The 22,236-nt window shown below is 33.8% G+C and overlaps 1 protein-coding gene across 1 annotated transcript in view; it reads right to left on the bottom strand.

Annotated features, from left to right (window-relative positions):
- Nucleotides 1-1,610: 1,610 nt before the first annotated feature.
- Nucleotides 1,611-22,236, bottom strand: part of SNTG1 (syntrophin gamma 1) — a 388,392-nt gene continuing 367,766 nt past the window's right edge. The window contains exon 18 of the mRNA XM_058528686.1: nucleotides 1,611-4,042. Within this exon, the coding sequence (XP_058384669.1) occupies nucleotides 3,884-4,042 (159 nt within the window). The 3' untranslated portion in view covers nucleotides 1,611-3,883. The remainder of the gene's footprint in view (nucleotides 4,043-22,236) is intronic.

The following is a 22,236-nucleotide window of genomic DNA, read 5'->3' as shown; positions in this document are numbered from 1 at the left end:
CAAGAAGGAAAACACAAACGTGGTAAAAATTATTTGTTTTTATTTTTCAGTGCCTCCTTAAAAAAGGTACAGTTTTGTTAGTAGTACATTAATGAACTTAACGAAGTGACAAGTTTTTGTCATAGATATTAATTTACATTTACAAACATCCACCAAACCAATTAAAAATGAAATAAATATATTTACATTTCATATTTCTAGTATTTTCATTGCATTTTAATATGTATAAAATATATACCATTTATAATATTTTATTTACCTTGGAAAGCAACTCCAAATGTGCAAATAAGTGAATTATGATTTTAAAGTATTAAGAAGTAAAAATAAATCATAAACAAGAATTTTAGAGGTATGAACAAAGCTAATCCTTAAGGAGAGCTCATGAGTACAGCAGTAGTAAGAGTAGCCAAGGGTTTGTTATTAATAGCGAAATATCTATACTTACCTTAGAAAGTTAAGCACAAGATCGTCCTTGAGTTCTTAAAGCTTCTCCACACCGCTGATTTCTAGCAGTAATTCTAAATAATTGTTAGGATTATTACTTTTCCACAATAATCACTCAAGCTTTTCTCAAATCCAACATTCAATGTAGACAAAGTTTATGAACAAGCTTTGTCATTGTAAATGAGAGAAATGTTGATCTATAAACTAATGCACCCAAAGGAAAATTTCTCTGTTTACGTAGTTTATATGGACTTGACATTTATTTTCAAGTAATCTCTTTTCTTCATGCTGAATGACACTTCTGTGAGCAAAGGCTTTAAAACTATAAATTGGTACATGCCTGAAAAATGGGCAAGAAATGGTTAGGTGATTATTCTTCCTTTAAAATACTGTTGAATGGTAAATGTTGGGGTGCGCATTACACTTACATTATCTATTAAAGTCTTTTTGAAATAAAGACTTGTTGCAATATAACAAATTAAAAATGCCCTTGCCTTAATAGACTTCAGCTTAAATTGTATTCTTTATCAGGTAAAATACATTATTATAGTAGTTAGCAAAGATTTCAAATAATATTTGAACTCCCTTCTCTGACCTAAGTACCTATAATATAATCCCTTTGAGTTTGCACTGTGTACACTATAATGAACCTTTTAAAGTGTTTCTGTGTGTGTATGTATATTATAATGTGTATATACACACACACACACACACATACATACATAGACCAAGGCACTGGGGGGGTTAACACATAATTAAGCATTCTGCTGTTAAAATGTGCTCTAGTATAAATAAACTAGAATTTGATGATAATCTCATGCATCTAAATCTAAATTACATGAGAAATAGAGATTTATCTGAGTATTTTTGTTCATTTCTAAACTTCCTCATTCAAGTAGTCCAAGTTATAACAAATGATAATGGCTAGTCATTGCATCATAAAGAAAATGTTAAATACTATTTGCTAGGTGATGAAAATCAGAATAATATTTTTTCAATAGGTGGCCGCTTGACTAATCATGTTAAGTAGCAATTTAGGCTTTTTATTTTTATAGATAGTATCAAAAATAAACACAATAATGATATCATAAATTTTAATTCAATGACAATTTACAATGTAAATTTAAAGTACATTAAGTATATGTATTTGAAATATATTTTTCTGACATAATTTGTGTTTAGCATTTTATCATATATATACATATATATGTGTGTGTGTGTGTGTGTGTATGGGTGTGTGTGTTGTACAAGGAGATATATACCCATACATATCGTGTTGTGCACCTTTTCTTTTTTCTTACACATGAGCTTGGGCTAGAAGATTATGGTATAACAAAGGGGATATTTAATTAAATTGCCTTTTTGTATTTTTTAATTGGAACATTTACAAAATCTGACATTAATTTTTTTTAATGATTACATTACACTTACATAAAGTTTTAAAACTATTTCTTTTTCTTTTAGCTATCTAGCCCATTTCATATTGCCTGTAGACCAGATTATCACACCGTGGACACATAGATGTTACCCCAATGTGGGGAACACGCAGATACAACTCGAGTTAGTAGCTGAGATTCTATAATGAACTGGCTACTACTGCTTAAAATCCTAAGGGTAGATACCTAGATCTACTCTTTCTCCATAAGTTTAAAAGTGGCCTACTGAAGCCTGCTTTGGGTGGGCTTCTAATTTTAGAATGACTCTTGTGTTTAATCAATACATAGTGAGCAAAAATTCTACAGTGGTATCCTAATTACAGATATGTATTTAGCTTTCTAGTCAAAATATATTAAAACTGTATATTTTCCAATTTGCAATAGTTCTTTTAATAAAGTGTCCTAGATTCAACTTAACACTTGCCCAAGAACAATTATGAACCTTCACTCTTTCTTTTCAATTTAATGTGTTTAAGAATTAATCAGATGCAAAGTGAATTAATAATTTATAATGATTATAGAAATAGTTTGATATTAATTTCTTAAATTATAATGGTCATGTGTCCTTTTTACAAATAATTTTTGTTTCCTTCTTGAGTGACTTTTTTTTTTCTATTTAAAAAAAGAAAATTAAACCACCTTATTAGATACTTGGTCATCTTCACAAGGAAATATCTAATGTTTGATTTAGTTGGGAAAGCAAGTGTTAATAAAAAAGAACTTTTTTCCTTTTTTAATAAGCAGCTCATTGTTTAAAAGCAGACCTCAGGACAGCTGCAGTGAAGGACAGAGAACATTTCCACGTTACACAAATAGTTGTGCAATACCTGGGACCTAAGTCATGTGCACACACTTCCAGTGCTTTCAAATTCCCATCCTTTCCACATTTACCTTCCTAAGACAAGCTACCTAAGTAACCCACAAAGTTTGGCATTATTTAATCACTTTTTATGACATGGTAAGATAGAAATTTTAAATTTTATTTTCACATCTCACCTTATTTTCTCATAAAATATTGCTAAAATGGACAAAGGTCATTTACCTAACATAAATAATAGCTTTGAGACTGGCTGTCTGAGGACATTTCAGTCCACAATTAACTAGTAGGGTTAGGATTACAAAGAACTGTTTCTCACACATTTGTTGATATTTTTTCTCTATAAAGTTTTTGGGGGTCACTGAAAATTTATGAAACTTAATTTGATAATAAACCCCATTAGGTAAAATATGAATCTCCTTAAATGAAGGAAGGAACAAGAGGTTTGTGAATGTTTCCATCGTTCATAATTAAATTAGCACATTTTGGCATATTTATTTGACACTGGAAGCTAATAAAACATTTAGCATCCATGGTCCAAGGGAGAAATAGTCCATTTCACATTGTGTCTTTCATAGGTCAATGTAATTATCATTTTGCAATTCTTAGGAATATTTTACGATAAGATAAACAAAATTGAAGTGCCAGTGAATGAGAATACAAGAGAAATCTAAATCAGCAAATTAAAGTACTTTCTTTTTTAATGAGAGTTTTTGCATCCTAGTCTCCATGCTGCAATATTTTTTTTTCTCCTTTATTTACTCATAATACAATGATAGGGCATTAGTTCATGATCTGGTCCAATATGTATTTGTCATACAAAATAATCTAAAATACAGAAATAACCATTTAATTGGTATTTTTATTTATAGGTAGCTTACAATTTTTATATTATTTACATACTTCGAATCATTCATTCTTTTGTTTCCACTTTTGATGAAAGCAGTATATGGGTACAAATCAACTCAGTGAGAACAAGCTGTTCTGTTCATTTAGGATTATTCACAGATGCCTTTCAAAAAAGAAATGTTTTTGAGATTCCTAATGACCTTCTTTTTTCTGCTGAAATTTCAATTTGACTTCACTGTTGACTTGGTGATATCATGGTTTCTCCAGTGTCTAAAATGATGAATATATTTATTCTGTTTACATAGTCATGGTAAGTGGCAATGCAAAACTCAGTATGTCAAGTTGTGTACTTTGCTTTGCTTGTAGTAGCAGAGCTGGCAGCAGCAGAAGCAGTAGCCTGACTGCCTAAAAAGAGAGGGTCCAAACAAGCTACTTTGGCAGCAAAGAATGAATGAATGCAGTGAAGAACAGCAAATAGATTTGAAAATTCCAACTCCTAAAAGGGAAAGAGAAATGGGTCCGATAACATAAAAATCAATTACTTTAAAAAACTGATAATAACTAAACAACTAAATAATAGCTAGACTTTTTTTCAAGTGCAATAACCTTAACTAGAATCACTTATATCTAATGTGTGGAAACTGTAGGCATTTTTATTCAATATGTAAGTTTTATATGTATTACAGATTTACTTCAAAACATGGTCTAAGAGATTAAAATTTTATTCTTGATAAAGTATAAATAAAGAGAAACATGAGAGTAACTTAAAAAGTATTTTTATCGCCTTATACACACTTCAAATGATAAATGTGGATTAGAATAATTTTAAAAATACCCCTCACTGTTGTCTAGAATAAATTATTAGTTGTCATAGGAAATTGAATATGAAATACTGAAAGCAAGGGGATATGAATGTTTATGACGCTAGGAGCCAAACGGTTCAGTTCCAAAAAATAATCCATGCAATAATTTTAAATTTAGTTAATTTTAATTGTAGTACTTAGTTGTTTAAAAAATCAACTGGAGCCCATTAATCAGAATTTTAGAAATATTTTTCCCATTTGGATACTTAAGAAAATTTGTAGCCCATCTACCAGTGGCAACCAAATGATATTTGTTGCAGTGAAAATAGAAAAAAGTTCTTTTAAACCACAAATGATGTCAGACTAGCTGTAAAATAATGAGGCGATGCTCACGATAGATTTTTAAAAGCTGACATCACAAGTATTTTTATGAAAAACCATCAATAGTCCCATTAAAATGTTTTAATTCCAAGAGGATTGAGAGAAGACATACATCTATGTGCTTAATAGTCTATAGGGTAAACTTATCACAAAGAGGATAACTACAGGGTAATAAATTATACAAAATTGCTGACAAAGTTGTTGCCATTTCATTACATATTTGCAATAAAGAATGGAGAATTACCGTTGATATGCACATTACTGAGTTTTTGCAATGTATATTAGTATGTAGCAATGGAAAATAATACAAAATGTCCATTCAGTTAGGTCATATTGTAATAGCTATCACGTGCCAGCATTCTATTTAAATAAAATACCTCACTTTAGAAGTATTTTCTCAGGCCATGCCATAGGAGCACAATAGAGTACAATATAGATTCATAGTTATGTCAACATAGATAAAATTGCTATGCTGTCTCAGTAATTCCCTTCAAATTTTCAGTATTTCATAGTCAATTTCCTACGGCAGATCTTGATTTACTCTATTGAATAGCAAAGATTTGCTTTAACTATTCTAATTTCCTGAAATGCTTCCATCTAAAAATGATTTTAGTTACTTCACCATAATTACTTCAGAAGATTTATTTTTAACAGTCTACTTCAGTGGCACTCTGATATATTATTGGTCAACCAGCAGGATTACTCTTTCCTTAAATAAACCCCATACCCCTTCCTTCTTTGTGCAACCAGCTTATTTCACCTGCAGATTTTGAGTACTTACTGTGTCAACCCATATTAAGTCCATCAGATATGAAAAGAGTGGGATAGTTTTGGAAAATATGAGATGCGTCTGTGTACTATTAAAAAGTAAAACAACAACAAACACCATGCAATTCATTCTTGGTAAAGAGGAGAGTATTGTTGAATGTTGCAACTAGGCAAAAATGTAACAACTTTTCCTCAAAAATAATTCCAACACATCTTTATTAAATTGGAAATTATATCTTGGTTATCAAAAACCAAATAACTAAATATACAGAAATTTTTGGAAATATTAGTATTTTCAATTATTCATACATTGTCAATTATGTCAATTATTTGATGTAGATTAGCACTTTAAAATTTTTATACTTTTTTTCAGGGGAGTGAGTGGTAGACAGGAAATAATAGGTAATTAGAAGAGAAAGCAGAGAGCAGAGATGTATTCAAGTCTGGCCCTTAATTCCAATGTCCACTCATCTTTCCTCTGCCTCAGCGGTCACCTTTGATAATCATATCCACTCCTAGGGCTTCAATTATCACTTCTATATAAACTAGTAGCATTCTTTTACTCATTTCTAATGTGAATCCTAGATCTACATGTCCATCTATCTACTGAGCATCCACAGATGACTTCCACCAAGTTATTTACTATCTCTTTGTAATAAAGCTCTTCTTAACCCCAGAATCTCACCAAACATAATTCTCTTCAAAACTTAACCATTCATTCATTCAATGAATATGTATTGAGTGCTTACTATGCATCTAGTCTGTTTTTTTTTTTTTTTTTAGTGAAAAGATAGAGTAGTGAGCAAAAAAAGACAAAAAAAAGTCCTGATAGGACTTACATCCTAGAGGTAGGACATAAAATAAAAGAAAATAAATAAATTAAATATAATATTTCTGAATATTATAATAAGTGCTGCCTAGAAAATAATGCAGAGAAGAGAGCAAAGAGTGTGGGAGGGAATGTGGGATGGAAACATCCACATTGCTATGTAGGCATAACCTGAAGGGCACAAAGGAGCAAACCATTTCAATGTTTGTGGGAAAACACTCCAGGCAGAAGTGCAATTTCAAAGGTCCTGAGGTAGAGACAATCTAGGAGAGTCTGAGAAAAAGCAAGGGGCTATTAAGGCTGGAATTGAATGAATTAAAGAGTAATTAATAGGAAATGATGTCAAATAAATAACACAGGCCAGAATTTACAGTGCCATTTGGGCCCTTTATGACTTTTACTCTGAGTGACATGGAAAACCATTGGAGATTTTTGAGCAGAGAAGTGGCAGGGATTGACATAAGTCTTAAAATGATAATTCTGGCTACACTATTGAGAATGAGTTGTTTGGGAATAAGATTGAAAGAAGGGAGAGAGCTTATAAAGTTTTTTAATAAAGGTGTGGGATTTGAAAGTAAGGTTGAATTAAGAACGATTGAAAGATCTCTAGTGGAGAAACTGGAAGGAGAGAGTTATTGTTTACTAAAGTAGAGAAATTGTGGGAAAAGTAGGTTTGGCATGAAAGATCAAAATTTTGGTTTTAGATGTGTTACATTCGAGAGCATATTAGACATACAAGGTGTAAGTAGATAGCTGTATATATTAGTGTAAGCTTAAGGGAAAAATCAGGGTTTGGTATAAAAATTTAGGATCTATCAGCATACAGGTGACACATAAAGCTGTGGTCTGAATGAAAAGATCAAGGTGTGGAACGTATGTAGACAAAAGGATTAAAGACTCATTCCTGGGATCCTACAGTATAAAAATGTGGGAAAGGGAGTGACGTCAGCATCATGGCGGAGTGAGCTTTCCCGTGAATTCTTCCCCCACAAAATACAACAAAAGTAACAGCCACAGACCAACAACGGAATCCCAGACAGTGAAAAGCTGGAGCGGAGGGATCCACACTGCCGCACATCTGAGAGCGGAACGTGCTGGGCCCCCGGAGGAAGTGGGGAGAGGTAAGGAGAACTCCGCTCCCTCCCCATCAGATCAGCGATCCGGTCTGCGCGGCTCCCAGAGAGGGGGGAGGGGCGGCCCTCGGCAGGAAACTGTAGCTCTTCGGGCTCTCTCAGCCAGTGGGAAACTCCCGCACAGAGGGCTCAGAGGAGCCACAGGGCTACCACCAACATCTGAGCAACCCAGAGAGTGGATAAAGAGGGGCAAACGAGAAGCCCCCCACGTCAGGGACCCAGAGGGCAAAAGAGAGAGCTCCCCCCTCCCCGCAACCCGGAGTCTGCAGCTCGACCAGATCTAGCGGTCCGAGGCAGACCTGAATAAACTGGACTGGACCCGTAGATCGCAGTGGGGAAAAGAAACAAAACAAAACAAAACAAAACTGCGGATCGCAGCAGAAAAACTGGGGCAGAGCGCAGGGGGCTTAGACTACACAGCCCTTTACCACCAGACAGTGGCGGCAGGTGGAAATTGCAACCAGAGACTTCCAGGATGAGGAAAATCAAAACCAACACAGGAACCACAATGCAAAAATATATGAAATCACCAGACCAGAAACAAAATGACAAGCACCCAGAAATCAACCCCGAAGACACAGAAATCCATAAACTAAATGACAGAGATTTCAAAATAGCTATCATAAAAACACTCAACGAAATACGAGACAACACAGACAAACAATTAAATGAGATTAGGAGTTTCTTCACAAAAGAGATTGAAATCATAAAGAAAAACCTATCAGGGTTGATGGAGATGAAGAACACAATGGAGGAGATAAAGGAGAATCTGGAATCTTTAAAGAACAGAGCTGACAATATGGAGGAAAGAATTAGTACTTTAGAGGATAGGAATACAGATATACTCCAGATGGAAGAAGAGAGAGAACTAAGACTAAAAAGAAATGAAGAAAGACTCCGAGAAATATCGGACTCTATTAGAAAATGTAACATAAGAATTATAGGTATTCCTGAGGGAGAGGAGAGGGAAAGAGGAACAGAGAGCCTATTCAAGGAAATAATAGCTGAAAATTTCCCAAATCTGGGGAAGGAGCAGGAAATACCAGTAAGCGAAGCCAACAGGACTCCTATATATATTAACAGACAAAGGCCTTCACCACGACACCTAGTGGTAAGGCTAGCCAGGGTCAACGACAAAGAAACAATATTAAGGGCAGCTAGACAAAAACAAAAAATAACGTACAAAGGAACTCACATCAGGCTCTCAGCGGATTTCTCAACAGAAACTTTTCAGGCTAGAAGAGACTGGAATGATATATTCAAAATACTAAAAGACAAAAACTTTCAGCCAAGAATACTCTATCCAGCAAAAATATCCTTCAAATATGATGGAGAAATAGTAACTCTCCCAGATAAACAAAAGCTAAGGGAGTTCATGGCCACCAGACCGCCACTACAAGAAATACTCAAGAAGGCCCTCAGGCCTGAAAACAAGAAGAGAAAGGGAACACAAAGCTTGGAGTAAGGAGAAAAGTAGGTAGACAAAATCAGAGAAATAGTAGATTTTTACCGGAATAGGTTAGCAACCACTTAAATACTAAACTCAAAGATCAAAGGAAGAAATTCACCAAAAATAAATTTAACCTCATCACTGTAAACACACAGCCACAACACAAGATAGAATAAGGTATAACAAGAGCAACTTAGAAGGGGAAGAGGAAAGTGACTGAATTGACTTAGTATAAGGAAATAGGAGGCTATCAGATAATGGACTATCTCATACAGAAGATTTTTCGCCCAAACCTCAAGGTAACCACTAAACAAACAATCAAATTAAAACCACATATGATAAACAAAGAGAAAACTAGAAGAATCATAAGACAGAACAACCAAACTGAATTGGCAGTCCAAAACAAATGGGACAAGAAACAAAGGAAATGCAAAAGAACCAGAAAATAAGTGACAAAACAGCAACATTCAACCCTCATATTTCAATAATTACCCTAAATGTAAATGGATTGAACTCTCCAATCAAAAGATACAGAGTGGCAGGATGGATTAAAAAGCAAGACCCAACAATATGCTGCCTTCAGGAAACACATCTTAGCACTAAAGACAAGCACAGGCTCAGAGTGAAAGGATGGAAGACAATACTCCAAGCTAATGCCAAACAAAAGAAAGCAGGTGTTGCCATACTCATATCAGACAAAGTAGACTTCAAGATAAAACAGGTTAAGAAAGACAAAGAAGGGAAATATATAATGATAAAAGGGAAACTCCATCAAGAAGACATATCACTTATAAATATATATGCACCCAACATAGAAGCACCAATGTACATAAAACAACTATTAACAAACCTAAAAGGAGAAATCAACAACAACACAATAATAGTAGGGGATCTTAACACCCCACTTACAGCAATGGATAGATCATCCAGACAAAAAGTTAATAAAGAAATATTAGACTTAAATGAAAAACTGGACGAGATGGACCTAGTAGACATATACAGAGCACTCCACCCAAAAACAGCTGACTACACATTCTTCTCAAGCGCGCATGGAACATTCTCTAGGATAGACCATATGTTGGGAAACAAAGCAAGCCTCAATAAATATAAGAAGATTGAAATCATAACAAGCATCTTTTCAGACCATAAGGCTATGAAACTGGAAATGAACCAGGAAAAAAAAACTGGGAAAGTGACAAAAATGTGGAGATTAAACAACATGCTACTGAACAACCAATGGATCATTGATGAAATTAAAGGAGAAATCAAAAACTATCTGGAAACAAACGAAAATGATAACATGCCATATCAAACCATATGGGACGCAGCAAAAGCGGTCCTGAGAGGGAAACTCATAGCGATACAAGCCCACCTTAACAAACAAGAAAAAGCCCTAATAGGCAACCTTAAAATACACCTAACAGAACTAGAAAAAGAAGAACAAACAAAGCCCAAAGCCAGCAGAAGGAGAGAAATAATAAAAATCAGAGCAGAAATAAATGATATTGAGACCAAAAAAACAGTAGAAAGGATTAATGAAACAAAGAGTTGGTTCTTCGAGAAGATAAACAAAATAGACAAACCCTTAGCCAGGCTAACTAAGAAAAAAAGAGAAAAGGCTCAAGTAAATAAAATTAGAAATGAAAGAGGAGAAATTACAATGGATACCATGGAAATACAGAGGATTATAAGAGAATACTATGAGAAATTATATGCCAACAAATTGGACAATCTAGAAGAAATGGATAAATTCTTAGACTTATACAACCTCCCAAAATTGAACCAAGAAGAAATGGAGAATATGAATAGACCAATCACAAGTAAAGAGATTGAAATAGTAATCAAAAACCTCCCAAAAAATAAAAGTCCAGGACCAGATGGCTTCTCCAGTGAATTTTACCAAACATTCAAAGAAGATTTAATACCCATCCTCCTCAAACTATTCCAAAAAATAGAGGAAGATGGAACACTTCCTGAATCATTCTATGAGGCCAACATCACCCTGATACCAAAACCAGACAAAGACAATACAAAGAAAGAAAATTACAGGCCAATATCGCTGATGAACATTGATGCAAAAATCCTCAACAAAATATTGGCAAACCGAATACAACAATATATTAAAAAGATCATACACCATGATCAAGTGGGATTTATACCAGAGACGCAGGGATGGTTCAACATCCGCAAATCAATCAACGTGATACATCACATCAACAAAACAAAGAATAAAAACCACATGATCGTCTCAATAGACGCAGAGAAGGCATTTGACAAGATACAACATCCATTTATGATAAAAACTCTCAATAAAATGGGAATAGAAGGAAAGTACTTCAACATAATAAAGGCCATATATGACAAACCCACAGCTAACATCATACTCAATGGGGAAAGACTGAAAGCCATTCCTCTGAGAACAGGAATGAGGCAGGGCTGCCCACTCTCACCACTCCTGTTCAACATAGTACTGGAGGTTTTGGCCAGAGCAATTAGGCAAGAAAAAGGAATAAAAGGAATCCAAATAAGTAACGAAGAAGTGAAACTCTCACTATTTGCAGATGACATGATTGTATATATAGAAAACCCTAAAGAATCTGTTGGAAAACTGTTAGAAACAATCAACAACTACAGCAAAGTTGCAGGGTACAAAATCAATCTACAAAAATCAGTTGCATTTCTATATGCTAATAATGAACTAACAGAAAGAGAGCTCAAAAAGATAATACCATTTACAATTGCATCAAAAAGAATAAAATACCTAGGAATAAATCTTACCAAGGAGGTGAAGGACCTATACAATGAGAACTACAAGACATTATTGAGGGAAATCTACGATGACATAAAGAAATGGAAAGATATCCCATGCACGTGGATTGGAAGAATAAACATAGTTAAAATGTCTATATTACCTAAAGCAATCTACAGATTCAATGCAATCCCAATCAGAATCCCAATGACATTCTTCACAGAAATAGAAAAAAGAATACTAAAATTTATATGGGGCAACAAAAGACCCCGAATAGCTAAAGAAATCCTAAAGAAAAAGAACAAAGCAGGAGGCATCACAATTCCTGACTTCAAAACATACTACAAAGCAATAGTAATCAAAACAGCATGGTACTGGTACAAAAACAGACACACAGATCAATGGAACAGAATTGAAAGCCCAGAAATAAAACCACACATATACGGACAGCTAATTTTCGACAAAGGTGCTAAGGACATGCAATGGAGAAAGGAAAGTCTCTTCAATAAATGGTGTTGGGAAAACTGGACATCCACATGCAAAAGAATGAAAGTGGACCATGTGCTATCGCCATTCACAAAAATTAACTCAAAATGGATCAAAGACCTGAAGGTGAGACCTGAAACTATAAAACTCATAGAAGAAAATATAGGCAACACACTATTTGACATTGGGTTTAAAGGAATCTTTTCGGATGACATGCCTACCCAGACTAGGGAAACTAAAGAAAAAATAAACAAGTGGGACTTTATCAGACTAAAGAGCTTTTATAAGACAAATGAAACCAGAATCAAGATGAACAAACAACCAACCAGCTGGGAGAGAATATTTGCAAAACATACATCTGACAAGGGGTTGATCTCCATAATATATAAAGAACTCACACAATTGAACAACAAAAAAACAAACAACCCGATCAAAAAATGGGCAGAGGAAATGAACAGACACTTCTCCAAGGAAGATATACAGATGGCCAATAGGCACATGAAAAGATGCTCAACATCACTAATCATCAGGGAAATGCAAATCAAAACAACACTAAGATACCACCTCACGCCCGTTAGAATGGCTATAATCACCAAGACAAAAAACAACAAATGTTGGAGAGGATGTGGAGAAACAGGAACCCTCATACACAGCTGGTGGGAATGCAAATTGGTGCAGCCTCTATGGAAAACGGTATGGAGATTCCTCAAAGAATTAAAAATAGAGATGCCCTATGATCCAGCCATCCCACTACTGGGAATCTATCCAACGCACCTGAAATCAACAATCCAAAGAGGCTTATGCACCCCTATGTTCATTGCAGCATTATTCACCATAGCCAAGAAGTGGAAGCAACCTAAGTGTCCCTCGACTGACGATTGGATTAAGAAAATGTGGTATATATATACAATGGAATACTACTCAGCCATAAAAAAAGACAAAATCGTCCCATTTGCAACAACATGGATGGGCCTGGAGCGTATTATGTTAAGTGAAATAAGCCAGAAAGAGAAAGACAAACACTGTATGATCTCACTCATATGTGGAATATAAACCAACACATGGACAGAGAAAACTGGACTGTGGTTACCCGGGAAGTGGGGGTGGGGGGTGGGCACAAGGGGTGAAGGGAGTCATATACGGGGTGATGGACAAACAAAAATGTACAACCCAAAATTTCACAATGTTAGAAACCATTAAAATATCAATAAAAATCAAAAAAAAAAAAAAAATGTGGGAAAGATGGAGAAGAACCAGCAAAGAAAAAAGAACAGTAGTTGCCAAGGAAGTGAGAGAGAAAAGCAGATCCTGGTAAAATGACAACTGGAAATTGATCATTAGATTTAGCAACATGGAGGTCATTTATATCCTTGACAACAGAAGTTTTTATGGAAAAGTGGAAGGAAAGGCTCATAGAAATGGGCTCATAGGTAATTAAGTAGAAAGCAATTAGATAGTGAGTATAGATAACAACCCTGTAGAGGAGTCTTGTTATTTTTTCCTTAAATGAGCAAAGAAATGGATCAATAGGTGAAATCAAGAATGTTTTTCCAATGTTTAAGAAATTAGGGAGCACACAAATATATAAAGCAAATAGTAACAGAGCTAAAGAGAGAAATAGACAACAATACAATAATAGTAGAGGACTTTAGTACTCTGCTTACATCAATGGATAGATCATCCAGACAGAAAATCAATAAGGAAACATTGGCCTTAAATAACACATTAGACCACATGAATTTAATAGATATATACAGAACATTCCATCCAAAGGCAACAGAATAAACATTTGTCTCAAGTGCACATGGAACATGCTCCAGGATAAATCATAGGTTAAGTCACAAAAGAAGTCAATAAATTTAAGAAGACTGAAATCCTATCAAGCATTTTTTCTGACCACAATGGTATGAAACTAAAAATCAATTACAAGAAGAAAACTGGAAAATTCACAAATATGTGGAGTTTAAACAACATGCCACTGAAAAACCAATGGATCAACAAAGAAATCAAAAGGGAAATCAAAAAATACCTTGAGAAAAGTTAAAATGGAACTACTACATACCAAAACTCATGGGTTGCAGCAAAAACAATTTTAAAAGAAAAATTCATAGTGATACAGGCCTACCTTGAGAAAAAAGGAAAAATTTCAAATAAACAACTTAACTTTACACTTCAAGGAACTAGAAAAAGAAGAACAAACAAAGCCTAAAGTTAGTACAAGGAAGGAAATAACAAAGATCAGAGTGGAAATAAATGAAATAGAGATTAAAAAGACCATAGGAAAGACCAATTAAAAAAAAGCTGGTTCTTTATAAAAGATAAACAAAAATTGACACTCTTTTGACTAGACTTACCAAGAAAAAAAAAGAGAGGACACAAATAAATAAAATCAGAAATGAAAGAGGATATTACAACTGATATCACAGAAATACAAAGGATACTACATTGAACAATTATATGCCAAAAAATTGGACAACTTATAAGAAATGGATAAATTCCTAGAAACATACAACTTTCCAAGACTGCATCATGAAGAAATAGAAAATCTGAACAGACCAGTTCCTAGTAAGGAGATTGAATGAGTAATCAAAAACCTCCCAACAAATAAAGGTCCAGGACCAGGTGGGTTCACTTGTGAATTCTACCAAACATTCAAAGAAGAATTAATATCAATCCTTCTCAAACTCTTCCAAAAATAGAAGAGGAAACACTTCTGAACTCATTACTCTAATACCAAAACCAGATAAAGACAGCACAAGAAAAGAAAATTACAGGCCAATATCTCTAACAAATATAGATGCAAAAATCCCGAACAAAATATTAGCAAACTGAATTCAACAATACATTAAAAGGATCATATAACATGATCAAGTGAAATTTATTCCAGGGATGCAAAGATCGTTCAGCATCCACAAATCAATCAATGCAATAAACCACGTTAACAAAATGAAGGATAAAAATCATATGATCATCTCAACAGATGCAGAAAAATAATTTGAAAAAATTCAATGTCAAGTTATGATAAAAACTCTCAATAAAGTGGGTATAAGGGGAGTGTACCTCAACATTATAAAGGTCATATACGAGAAGCCCACAGCTAACATACTCAATATTGAAAACCTGAAGGCTTTTCCTCTAAGATCAGGAACAAAACAAGGGTGCTCACTCTCACCTGTTATATTCAACACAGTATTGGAAATCCCAGCTAGAGCAATTAGAAAAGAAAAAGAAATAAATGGCATCCAAATGGGAAAGGAAGAGGTAAAACTATAGGCAGATGACATGATATTATATAGAAACCCTAAAGACTCCACCAAAAAACTGTTTGAATTAACAAATGAACTCAGTAAAGTTGCAGGATAGAAAATCAATATACAAAAATCTGTAGTGTTTCTACACATTAGTGATGAACTAATAGAAAATAATCCCATTTAAAATTGCATCAACTAGAATAAAATATCTAGGAATAAATTTAACCAAGGAGGAGAAAGACCTGTATACTGAAAACTAAGAGATATTGATGAAAGACATTGAAGAAGAGACAAATAAAAAGAAAGATATTCCATGCTCATGGATTGGAAGAATTAATGTTGTTAAAATGTCCATACTACCAAAAGCAATCTGCAGTTCAATGCAATTTGTATCCAAGTTCCAATGGCATTTTTGGAGAAATAGAACAAAGAATCCTAAAATTTGTATGGTACCACAAAAGACCCTAAACAGCCAAAGCAATCTTGAGAAAGAAGAACAAAGCTGGAGGCATCATGCTCCCTGATATCAAACTGTAATATAAAGCTATAGAAATAAAAACAGTATGGTATTGGCATAAAAACAGACACATAGACAAATGGAGTAGAAGAGAAAGCCCAGAAATACACCCAGGAATATATGATCAATTAATTTATAGCAAAGGAGCCAAGAATATACAGTGGGGAAAGGACAGTCTCTTCAATAAACAGTGTTGGGAAATCTGGCCAACCATATACAGAAGAATGAAATTAGACCACTATCTTATATCATACACAAATAATACACAACAATACACAAAATGGATTAAAGACTTGAACGTAAGACCTGAAACCATAAAACTCCTAGAAGAAAACATAAGTGGTAAGCTCCTTGACATGTTTTGGTGATGATTTTTTGGATCTGACACCAAAAGCAAAAATAAACAAGTGGGACTACATCAAACTAAAAAGTTTCTCCACAGAAAATAAAATCATCAATAAAATGAAAAAGCAACCTACCTAATGGGAGAAAATATTTGCAAATCATATATCTGATAAAGGGTTACTATCCAAAATATATAAAGAACTCATTCAACTCAGTAACAAAAAAAAATCTGATTAAAAAATAGGCAGCAGATCTAAATAGACATTTTTTAAAAGAAGACAGATGGACAAGTACATGAAAAGACACTCAGCACCACCAATCAAGGAAATGTGAATCAAAATTACACTTCAATAAAAACGGTCACTTTACTGTCCTTAAAACTTTAAAAATAAATATCAACAAAATTTTAATTCGTGTTTTGTCATGTATATTTTTAAATTATGTACAGTAAAAATAATTGTCCAAATTAAAAAAATAAATAAATAAAAATATAGAGTTTAATTAAAAAATCTGAAGTATTTTTCTTAAGGATATCACATAGTTGGATCTTTTCTTAAACTTCATTTTGCTAATCTCTGCCTTTTGTTTGTAATGTTTAATCTATTTACTTTAAGTGTCATTTTACAAAAAGTAAAATATATGTCTACTGTTTTCTTTTTATTTACAATATATCTTAGTTTTTTTGTTTATTTATTCCTCCATTACTGCCTTCTTTTATGTATAGTTCACCTCAATACCAATTTAATTTCAGTAATATTTAAAAATTTGTTCCAATATACCTCTCTTCCCTCACCTTTCATTTATGCTATTAATTGCCATACATATTACATCTTTATAAATTACAATCCCAATGACACAGTTTTGTAATTCTTGTTTTAGGCAATTGTCTTAGAAGAAGAAAAGAATTACAAACAAAAATGTATTTATACTGTCAATTATATTTAATTATGTAGTTACCTTTAACATTGTTCTTAATTTCTTCATGTGGATTCAAGTTAGTGTCCTTTCATTTTATTCTGAAGAACATTAGTACTTCCTGTAGTGCAGATCTCTAGTGGCAAATTCTGCTATTATTGTTTAATCTACTAATGGTTTAATTTCTTCTTCGTTTTCAAAGGAGAATTTACCTGGATAAAGAACTCTTGTTTGATAATCTTTGTTTCAGCACTGAAATATGTCATTTCAATGCCATCTGGCCTCCATGGTTTATTATGAGAAATCACCTGTTACCCTTATTAATGATCCCATATATGGTTTCAGTCATTTTTCTCTTGCTGCTTTCAAGATTCTTTATTTTGAGCTTTTATAAAGTTTAATAATGATGTTTGCTTCTTTTTGTGTTTATCCCCCTTAGAGTTCATTGATCTCCTGGGCTGTGTAGGTTAACGTTTTTCATCAAATTTGAGAAGTTTCAGACATTTTATTTCTTCAAGTATTCTTTCTGCTCTCCTGGGATTCCTGTTATGCATATGCTGGTACACTTGACGCTGTCACATAAGTTTCTGAGGATCTATTCATTTTATTTATTTATTGTTTCATGGTTCCTTAGACTGGATAATCTCAATTTCTCTAGGGAATATTTATTTCAGTTATTGCACTTTTAAACTATAGGATTTCACTTGATTCTGTTTATTATTTCTATTTCTTCATTGACATTCTTCATTTAATGAGACATCACATTTTCTGTTAATTCTTTTGGCATGGCTTCCTTGAGTCCTTTGAACATATTTGTGGTAGACAATTAAAAAATGTGTCCAGAAAGTCCAATAGCTGGATTTACTCAGGGAAAGTTCCTACTCACAGCTTATTTTCTTATATAAAGATCACAATTTTGATTCTTTGAATGTATCATAGTTTTTGTTTAAAACTGGATATTTCCAATAACATACTCTAGAAATCAGACTCTCATCCCTGCCCTAGGGTCTACTATTGTCACAGTTTGTTATTGTTCTCCCCTCCTTTTTTTAGTGACCTTCCTGGAGTAATTCATAATTCTGAAAAGCCTAGATTTCCTGTCAATGTGGTCAGTAGAGTCTCTGCTTGTTTATCTTGGTGGTCACCCAAAGATTTGACAGATATTTCCCTAAATGACTTGAAGCAACGTCTTCCAACTTTTCCATGGGGCTCTGTGTGTATTTTTTGATATTCCTTCAATGGTCTGGCAGTTTACAACCCTTTCTAAGCCTTTCTTCCTTCTTTCACAGGGTTGTAAGAGCAGCTACAGCTGAGACCTCAGGGCATCTTTTCTGGTCACACACAAAGCTCTGCATGCCCATGAGTCCTTCTAGGTTCTCAGGAATGTATCGGAGTTTTTCAAAGACCCTTATGGATATCTCGTTCCTCAGATCTTTTTAAGTTTTTCTCTAGCTTCCTGTTTGCCACCACTGGTATCACCGATTCAGATAGCTATAATCTTAAACTGCTGCTAATTGTTTTCAACAAATACCATGGGGTAGGGTTTTTTCCAATGAACAAGGTCTGATTCATGTCAGGTAATTACAAGCACTGCAAATGGACTATCCAAGGAGCTGCCAGATCAAACAATTACAACTTTTTGTAATTTGTGGCTTCTGGACTGCTGGTTTTCATAGCTAACATATTTTCTAGGCTGCTCATTTTCAAGATGATAATGGAGCTCCGGAGAGGGTGATAGGAATAGGGCAAATTAAAATGCCACAAACCTCTCTGTTCTTATCATAATTTACCTGTTTGTTTTGTTTTTAATAAATGTTCTACATTTATTGCAAACATTTGGTTAATTTCCAGAGTTATGAAAAAGTTAACTCTGATAATTTTGACTGTTTTCTCATTGCTTTTCCAGAGAAATACAATTTCAGAAGACCTTATTGTGCCATTCTGGAAGCCCAACCCACATTCACATTTGATTTCTTAAAATGCCTTAAGATACAGTGATTTGCAAAATTTCTGTGGTCAATAAATATCAATTCATTTGCTTTGTGATGTTTACAGGCATAGACCAGATTCCACCTTATTGTTTGTGGATTCTTCCATTTTACTCTCTTCATCTACATTATGGGTTCCCAAGAACAACAGCCTGTATCTCTTTGTGGTTAGGATTATGGGTTTATTATTTACCTCTATCTCCTGACTTCCATTACAAGGCTTGGTAAATAAAAATAGAAACTCATTTAATTTATACTAAGCTCTTTATTTTCAAAGTCTCTTAAGTACTTCTATGATCTTGATATAATGTAATCTTGTTTAATAGTCTTGTGTAATTCCTTTAAGTTAATTTAAAGAAAATAAGAAACATATATATGTTAATATCATGTTTATACCATTTTTCTAATATTAATTAGGAATGGTAATGTGCCAGCCAATTACTGGATACCTGGAACCATAAATTTGAAGGAGACACGACTGTTGCAGTTAAGAAACTCACCTGGAGCATGGTTAGACCTAAATTTAAACAGTTAATCCCAATGTAAAGGCAAAAGACTCTAATATGTACAGCTTCAGAACAATTCTATGGCAGTTGTTTTCATAATCAAATAATTTTTTAGGTCAAAATTCAGTTTATTTTTTCCATTTTCAAGTGCTTTCATGATCATTGTAATTTTTGCTACTATTTCTTTATTAAGAGAAGATAACAGAATACCTTGTCACTATACCCTGTATTTTAAATTACTTTACTTTCTTGGAAAATGTTTTCAAGTGTATCTTTAGTCCTAAAATTCTAATTTTCAAAATATTTTTACTTATATCAATTAAATAAAAAATATAATTACATTTCTTCTATAGGTAAATGGTGATTCTTGTCAAAAAAAACACATTACACCATGGACATGTTCGAGGCAGTTAATATATTTGCTTTACCTAAGAGATGCCAATTTAAGTTTTATAGTTTACCAAGTTAAAAAAGAATGTTTTGGACTCTTAACATTCATGGGTAAATAGAATTCAATATCATATGGAGAAAATAAGAGACTTGAAAAATAAATTATGTACAAGGAGAAAAAATGCTCAGTGAGAAGTAAAGCTGGTTCAGAATCCCCAGCGATTCCCCCTGGTGGAGAAGCTCTTTCAAAGTAAAGACACATGCTGTCCAGTGTCTCCTTCATCACAGATGCCTTCTCCTAATCCAATCAATAACTTTAAGTAGAATCTCAGATAAGACAAGCAGTATGTAAATCACACACACACACACACACACACACACACATGCACACACACGCGAATTGACTTCAATTTTTCCCCTGATTTATTTCCAGCGGCTTAGTTTCTTTGACAGCGTGAAGCACCACCAAGCACTGATTGACGCCCGACCTGCACAGTGAAGCAGGCGCCCCCACCTATCCTGTCTTTTCTTCTCCGTAATCTAAACAGCTAGCGCTCTGGACAGTTTGTAGTGAGAGGGAAAAGGTCTTAAAATTTAAAAACTCTTTGTTTCCATGTGCCAAACAGAGTCAGAAATTGCAAAGAGCAGGATAGATAGGAAGATGATCCTTCATTTTTGATGCAGAGGGGGATCCTTCATCCCAAATGCCTGCCCAGTTGTTTCAACTTCCTCATTTATGAGACTTGAATGAATTTATGAGAATTCCTCATTTATAAGGAATTTATAAGGATTTATAAGAATCCCTCTCATAAATTCCTCATTTATGAGAATGAATTCCTGTTTCGATTCATTTAGATTACCAGTCATTCTCCACCAAAATGCAAACTATAACACATCATGAATTCTTTAGTGGGGATCTTTGACAGACATATACTGAGCATACAAAATGTTCCATCCATTGTGTCATATATTCAATCCCTACCCTCAAACCATAGAACATTTTGTCCCTTGAGCAATCTTTTAAGGAGGGCACTTTTATTCACAATTTATAACAAGAAAAGGGAGATTTATAGAGATTAGCTAGAGAGTGGCATTACTGAAAGTCAATCCTCCATTTCTGATTCATGTCTTACTAAACCATAATATATGCAGCATGGAGTCTCTGAGACTGTGGAGACTGGAGGTGGGAAAAGATTTTGGGGAAGAAGCCTTAAATAGAGTTGGAACTCTATTTAAAATTATTTCCAAACTCTGTACTGTTCTACTCAACAGAAAAACAGTTTTATTGTTCCTTCCTTTATTGTACTGTGCAAAAAGCACTACCATGGATTCCAGATCTCAAATCCAGCAATTTAGGATCAATATGCTGTGTACACTAGATTAGGAAATATTTTAGCAGTGTTTCCATGGGGGGAGCTGTCATGAACTTCAAAGAATAAAGCTACAACAATGCTTTTAGAAGACAGCCTGTTTTGAAGTTGGGGGATTGCCTGGCCGTACTATACCAAATTATAATTTAAAAAATACATATACACAAAGATGAAAATAAAATGTTAGCAGTAGTAAAGAAAATATATATATATATTTTTTTACCTAGAAAATTTAGTTATGGACAACTATGAAAATATGTTAGTAATCCTTGATATACTAGTGGCTATAGTAATATCATATAAAAACCACTTTTTTAAAGTTCCCAATTGCAATAAAATAAGATTTTCTGTAAATCGTCAAATAACTAGAATATTGCTCATGACTTCAATTGGCAGCCATTCCCCTGTTCTAGGAAAGTTCTGAGAAGTTTAATGAGGCTTTGGAAAACAGATGGGAAATTTATTGAGCTTTTTGAGTAATAAAGTGAGAATTAATGAGTTTCTGCTTTCAGAGAAAAAAGTATAATAGGCTTTTGTATTATGACATTGTTCTTATACAGCCATAAAACAATAAAGAAAACAAAGTTCCCCTAACTCTCGTGTAAATCCACATGACTTTCTTCAGTATTTCTGAGACTTTTTCCACAACTAAAATTTAAATTTTATTTAGAACTTTTAATCTTGTAATACATATAGCAACTCAAGGAATCATGTTCACTCAAATCATATTTCTTGTTAAATAAGCTCTGGTTATAATGTATTTGCCTTGTAACTGGGAATGTACATATGTATTATTAAAATAAAGCATG

This window comes from Diceros bicornis, chromosome 33 (assembly GCF_020826845.1).
Source record: "Diceros bicornis minor isolate mBicDic1 chromosome 33, mDicBic1.mat.cur, whole genome shotgun sequence".
Lineage (NCBI taxonomy): Eukaryota > Metazoa > Chordata > Mammalia > Perissodactyla > Rhinocerotidae > Diceros > Diceros bicornis.
This window is presented reverse-complemented; position numbering and strand designations above follow the sequence as displayed.